At 29.9% G+C, this 7,460-nt stretch overlaps 1 protein-coding gene across 1 annotated transcript; it reads right to left on the reverse strand.

The window, feature by feature from the left end:
- Positions 1 to 4,940: 4,940 nt before the first annotated feature.
- Positions 4,941 to 7,001, reverse strand: LOC113372464 (glutamine synthetase 2 cytoplasmic-like). The gene has a single exon (XM_026612799.1). It carries the CDS (start codon positions 6,377 to 6,379, stop codon positions 5,192 to 5,194), a length of 1,188 nt encoding a protein of 395 aa, XP_026468584.1. The 5' UTR covers positions 6,380 to 7,001; the 3' UTR covers positions 4,941 to 5,191.
- Between the last annotated feature and the right edge of the window lie 459 nt (positions 7,002 to 7,460).

The following is a 7,460-nucleotide window of genomic DNA, read 5'->3' on the forward strand; positions in this document are numbered from 1 at the left end:
ATTTTCTTGGATTGTAATTGAAAAATCCAAAAATACTAAAGATTGTTTTCACATATCAGAAAAAATTATATATTATATATTCGATACATATGAAATTTTTTTATATATGTAAGAATGTGTTTGCTTACTAATTTTGTATATATTTATTTAACAATATCAAATATTTAATATGATATTCTGTTTCAAATCATGACCTATACCAAAATTATCGTCGTCACACAAGCAATTTCGTTGTATACGAAATAACACACGAATAATATAAATATGCTAAAATGTGTTTCGTAAAACACTAAAGAGTGGGAAAGAATGACGAAGATATGAGGTTTTTGAACTCCATGTGCTCTTAAAATAATCGTCCTAAATTCGTATAAATATAAACAATGAAAACGAAAAACTTAAGAAAATATTTGGGAAAAATAATGATAAAATCATGGAACCCTCAAAAACCTATTTTGACGTGGAAACTTATTTTTAGATACTACTGCTTGATGTGAGTTTGTACCTAACGATGCAAGACCAAGCGTTTACTACAAAGCTACAAACACCACTTATAATCAGACTACAAAAAAATGCATATTTGCAGTTTACTTTTGCATATAAAATCAAGACAAATTTGTTGAGCAATAAAAAATCCACATAAATTTCTGTTTCGTGATCCAAGTGCATTCATGGAAATATTTAAACCATAAAAAATAATTATAGCATGACGTCGATTAATATAAACTGTTTTAGAATCAATCTCAATATATGTTTATAATAAAAAGTGAACAGTACTTATTAGAGAAATTCTAATAAAACATTCATCAAATAGACATTAGGTCGACCGTTGGGTTGCCGTCTAAAAAAATTATTTAATAAGTTGTCATACAATACACAACTTGACGATAATAAGTGATAATTGCTATTAATAATAACAATATTAAAAATAAAAATATTAAATACTACATATTTATTGTATTTTCTGAAATTTTCAGATTTTTTTATTATTAGTAATAATTGTTCTGATATTTTAACAAATGATTTAACAAACTTGAATGGTGTTTTTTAACAATTTATTATTTTTGTAGCAATGGCCCAGAAAATCAATTTTCACTTGATATATTTTTTTTAGATTTTTAATTTTATCGGATATAAAAGACTGCTTGTTATCAAGCTGGTCATTGTGGATATCGAACATAGAACTAGTTATTACTAATTTAATAATTAGTGATATATATTTATTTAATTAAATCAATTATTTGATATGATATTCTGTACATAACCTACATAGCATATACCAAAATTATTTAACTACTTTTATATATTATTTTTATATAGGTAAATTAATTAAGTAACTACGCATGATGATTTTTACATAGTAAACCTAATATTGATTTTGAAAAAAAAATCATTTGCTTTCACATTTAAAAAAAAATAAATTAAATTTGCAATTCCAAGATTAAAATATTATGATTTTACGTAGTAAATTAATTTTAATTATGACCACGAAATTGATATGAATAAAACGTTTACCTATCTGATGCCTAAATTAATTCATATATAAAATAACAGACTTCTTAATCGAATAAATCATGCATATTATTAGTTCTCATTAACACTTGTATTTGCTCACCAATTTATTAAGAAAATTTCCGATCGGAACTTTGCCAAAACGTCTCAGAAAACTAATAGTTTGTTATTGTGCCAAAAAATCAAATGCAGTTTCATGACTCGAACGAATTTTTATGAATCGGATTCAATAAACATTTTTACAAAGAAACATCATAATGTATTTTTAGTAACAATAAAATGATTAACATAAAAATGGACTTTCTGTAAAATTATAATAAGATCGGAATTATTTTTAAAATTATTATTTTTCAATTGTCGATTTGTTCTCATACAACAAAGGTGCTTATCACGACAGTATATTATCATTTAAATGGCTTTATGAACATATGCAAACAAAACGTTATCATAAGAATTAGTATACATTAGGTTCAAATTATGTTAACATTTTGAATCAACAAGTCTAAACATACTATAAAAATAATTATTTGCACATTCGAGGTAGTATTTAGTATTTTATTTATAACATATCATATAATTAAACATTACTAATAGATAGAAAAATTATTAAAGAGTCTGCATAGAATAGTAGTATATAGTAGTAGGTGGCTAAATACTCAAATTTGTCAAGGTTTTAAAAAAATTTTAAAAAACTTGAACATTCACTAATTTATATATGAAATATTTTAATTAAAGATTTGTGATAAAAAATTTCATTTCATAGAACTTTCAGTAATTGATATAAAGGACATTAGTACAAGTCAATAATTTAAATTGTGCATTTCCTGATTAATTTTTATTATGTACCTACCGTATTGCATTTATACAAATAATTTTAAATGTCAACACTTCTTATAAATAAAGTAATGTAATTTTCATAAGGTATTTTAAAAATTAAAATAAACATTTAAAATATTTTTTTTGGCAAATTTGTTAATTATTTTTTCTTTTAAATCAGCGATTATTTTACACCATATACTGATGGATTATAATCCATTGAATATTGTTTTAAAAATAAATATATTAATAATGAATGTATTAAAGTTATCATATAAATATATTATTAAATGTAAAAAACTAAAATTATATCGAAAATTACAAATTTAACATACTGATTCAAAAATTTTCTATCCTCAATATTGCTGAATTCCTCGTATGATTTATTAGCAAAACACACAATCAAAATAAAATTCATTGTACATACTTTGTAAATTTTCCAGTAAATTCTTATTTTGTGTTTATTTGTGTCTGCAAGTGGCAACAATTTTGCCAAACGACGAATATGACCGACTATATATAGAAGGACTGTTTTTAGATTTTGCACAGTTCTTCGAGTAAAACGATTGCACGTTTTCATATTGAACAGAAATGCATTTTGAATTATTGCAATATAATAAGGAATTATTTACAATTAAAAATTATAATATGTATAATTATTATGCTTCTATTCAAGAAAATATCCTTATATAATTTTTGATATTTTGGTCATAAATTGGTGACCTAAACGTGATTTGAAATACAAATGAGTTTGTTTCACTCGGTTTTTGTTGCAAAGTAATTATATATTATGCAATTATTATGTAAAATTTTTATATACGTAATACGTAACACCACTTTTAATTTCTTTTTTTATTATAATGTTCTTGCATAATTTCTTATTTGCATTAGTAGGTACTGAGTGCAATTTGCATTGTAATGATTCGAGTCACTCTTATTTTATGAACTAATGGTGTGAGAATGTTTATAATTAAATATAGAAAATATTTTTCTATGTTGGCATATGTGTGATTAAAAAATTTCAAATATCTAAATTCTATGCACCATAAATTTTTAAACAAATTGATGTTTGTCGTTTTGTTGTCAACATGCCATAATTTAGATTTTATAAAATCAGAGTTTGAAAACTTGAATTAAAAACAGAAATTATTCGGATTTTTTTTATGTACACTAGTATATTAAATTATTTTTCATAGCCATATTTTTTTTTAAATAAAAAAACTGAATCAAAAAGATTTACTATTTATTTAATATGTATTGAAATGTTCATTAAGGAAAATAATAAAAACAAAATCTAATTACAATTTCAACAGCAAAAATATGAATATATATGTGATAAAAATTAAAACTATAGTTAATAATTTGATAATTAACAAATAAAAAATATAAGATCACAAACACTGCTATTATATATTATTATTTTTTGGGGTAGCTATTATGATTTTTAAATTTTAAATGAACTCAAAGCTATCCTTTTTTCTTCAGAAAATTATTTATTTAATTTTTTAGTTATTTTATCCAATGAGAATATAAGTTATCCCATCCTTCAGACAATTAAATCAATCTACTTTTTATGAAAGTAATTCATAAATAATGAATTCCTTCAATTTTAAAATAATTAAATAATTGCATTAATGTGTAATGATAATTTTTTTCAGGAAAATGGACTGGACATTCCATCAAAAACGTTGGATAAAATGATTGAAAAATCATATTTATATATATTTGGAGAAAAAAGCAATTCCTTTGGTTCCAATATTAAAAAAATCTAGTTAATTAAAATGAGTAATTGTGAAATTTCCAAGGCACTCAAGCTAAAATTAATTAAATCTATGTTTAAAAAGTTTCAATTGTAAATTTTTAATGGAATATTTCAATTGCATATTGGAATTCGAATATAAAATTACATATCAACAATGTTTTAATCTTCATGTAGTTATTTTGTTATCTTCTGTTACCAATGGCCATTTTGCTGATAGTCATACAAACAAAGTACAATTGACTTCAACTTGACTATTGCATAGATAATGAAAATGTTCATTGTGTTTGGACTGAAATAAATCTATATACAATAATTACAGAACGTTCACGAAGAATCCTAGTTGAATACAAATGCACATGTGCGGGAAGTACGATAAGGTCATTCTGATAATTTATTGTTTTAATCAAGCATTCAGTAAAACATTACATTGCATTGTGAAGTCGTGCAAGTCGGGGCTTTGTAGTGGATTCCGCACGCCCACTTCTGCAAGCTGCAATTATACAAAAAGTAAACAGCAAAAAATAAAAACAACAATGCTCATACATTACAAAATAATATATTTACCATTAAATATAAAGATTTCTTTTAGATTATTGTCAAACATAACATTTAGAAATTTTTATATAAATATAACATACATTAAAGTTTTCATTAACATTAATATTTCTGGCAGACCGACATGTTTGTTAGAAAAATTTTGATATGGTTTTATTTTTGATCTATTGTTAAAAATATAAACCGAAACTATAACGTTTCGGCTATGATTTAAATTCTTTATATAATAAAAATATAACTTTAAATGCCAATCAACATTCTGATGAAGCTCTATATTAAATACTGATATGACATTAAATATATCTTAAAAAAATTTTGTAGTCCCTTAATTAGTTCTGATATATAATTTGTCAGCCTTAAATTACATTAACATAGCAGATACGTTTTTGATGAGGTCTATACATACATATACATAATTAGTCGTCGTTTTTGACTATTTCAATAAAATATACAATAATATTAATCAATAAAAATAATCGTCTTTATAAATTTAAATCTTAAACGTTAAACACACGATTTTTATTGGCAATTTTACGGGAATGTATAACACTACAGCAAACACGTCGTAAGAATAGCTTCACACACACTGTAGGGATCGCAATTTGATGACGGGCGCCTGTCCTCGAGGTATCCTTTGTTTTGAGCGGCGACCGCCCGCGGGATGCGGATAGACACGCCGCGGGAAGCGACTCCCGAACTGAAATCGTGAATTGAAGAAGTCTCCAAACGGCCGGTCAAACGCCTCTCGTTGTCCCGTCCTCCACGTGGATCGTAAGCTTTGATATGTTTCAAATGCTGCTTACTCAACAACTCGATAGCCCTCCTGATTTCCTGGATTCCGTTCTCTTGACGCATCAATTTTGTTGAGAAGTTCGTGTGTGCCCCAGCACCATTCCATTCTCCAACCATAGGTTTAGGATCGAACGTCACAACCACACCAAAATCTTCAGCAACGCGGTGTAAAATGTACCGCGACATCCACAAATCATCGGCCGCTTGCATACCTACTCCAGGGCCTACCTGGTACTCCCATTGCGCAGGCATTACCTCAGCATTCGTGCCGCTGATTCTGACACCGGCGTAAAGGCATGCCCAAGTATGTGCTTCAACCAAATCTCTTGCAACAACTTTATCAGCTCCTACGCCACAGTAGTAGGGTCCTTGGGGTCCTGGAAAACCTTGCGCTGGCCATCCTAAGGGCCTGCCGTCTGTATCCAGTAATGTATATTCTTGTTCAATACCAAACCAAGGTTCGTGTTCTTTAGTCTTGTCAACGGCATCTTGCATAGCCATGCGATGGTTGGTGTCCGCGGGCGATCCGTCAGGCTTGTATGTATCGCACAACGCGAGCACGTGGTGACCACCGCGGAATGGATCTTTGTATAAAGCTCGTGGAACCAATGATGCATCACTGTCACCTCCGAGAGCTTGGTATGTAGAACTACCGTCGTAGCTCCATTTTGGCAGATCTTCTGGTTTTGTAGGTTTGATTTCAAGGACGCGATCCTTAGCGCGCAAGTACTCACCCGTACCATCGATCCACACGTAAGTGACCTGCGTGAACCGATCGTCTTGAGGAAGACGAGTGTACCTTTGCAAGATTGATTTATCTAGGTGAGCGTTTGGTGAATCCTGAAGCATCCTGTTCATAGCAACAGCTGATTGGGATATCAGCCTGCGCTGTCCGGACTGGACCATGGTGCTCTTGACGAGCAATCCTACACATCTCATCGCCATAACGAAATACGAAAATTATTACTGAACCTTCGAAAAATCAGGAACCCCGTTGTAAATGATAGATGGACACACACAACGCGCGTTTGAAATGACCGACACTGTCGTACTGAGAAGTCGAACACAAAGTGGTTTCGTGATATTAACTCCGGAGTCTGTAAATTGTCTCTGAAGCGGGGGTATCGCGCGGGCTTCACGTCTCGACCGGATCGATCGAGCTTCGCTTTGATACTGCTACAATGCTACACACGCGGGGACCACCGTACGGCACAAACAGCTGTTTCGGGTACACAACACAGAGCCGCAATTGAAATTAGAAGAACAACTGACTGACTGACTGACTGACTGGGCTTAGAGAGCAGGAGCACTATCATCGGATCGGGGCGATGATAACAGGAACCCGACTGAATGCACTTGGTGGGGGATCACGATTCACGACTCGAAACGACTGACTATCACAGTCGCAGTGACAGGTATTTCACTTACACATTTATTTATCCTGTGACGCGGTTTACCGACCGACTGACGAGTACTCGATATAAACACTACGTCGTATGACAAAGCAATGTTGTCATCGAGGACTTTGCCCCCCCTATGGAGCGCATGCATTGCCAGTGTGCCATCACGTGGCCGGAGAGTGTTGCTCGACATAAACAAAGACCACTGAACTTCGCCTTAGGGATGTGCATACAAAAAATCGATATGATAATCATAGATTCACGAATAACAACCAACGAATCTTGAAGTAAGTTACTAAAAAGTAATTGTAAAAGTAAATATGTATATTTGAAGGTCATATTATTAATGCATGTGGGTCTTAAAATATCTTGTGCTTGGTTTAATTAAATTATTTATTAAGCTCTCTGTTTATAATACTCAGAATATTAGTTTTTCAGCATTAACTGCAAGATTATAATTTTAGAGTAAATTATACTTATTCAGTTGAATTAACTAACTTTTATTCATATAATAAAAATCCACATTTTTCAATAGTGACAATTTAGTAAAAAGAGAAAAAAATTTAATCGTAGTCAGTCTTATATGTGTGACATAAAAAATAGTTTTTTCCAAGAATTTTAGCAAA

Source organism: Ctenocephalides felis, unplaced genomic scaffold (assembly GCF_003426905.1).
Source record: "Ctenocephalides felis isolate EL2017-DRISC unplaced genomic scaffold, ASM342690v1 CF-g0.4_SCAFFOLD_01604, whole genome shotgun sequence".
In the NCBI taxonomy this organism is placed as follows: domain Eukaryota; kingdom Metazoa; phylum Arthropoda; class Insecta; order Siphonaptera; family Pulicidae; genus Ctenocephalides; species Ctenocephalides felis.

What these genes read in the sequence shown, in the direction of transcription:
- LOC113372464 (XM_026612799.1), bottom strand. Translation starts at nt 6,379, where the DNA reads ATGGCGATGAGATGTGTAGGATTGCTCGTCAAGAGCACCATGGTCCAG.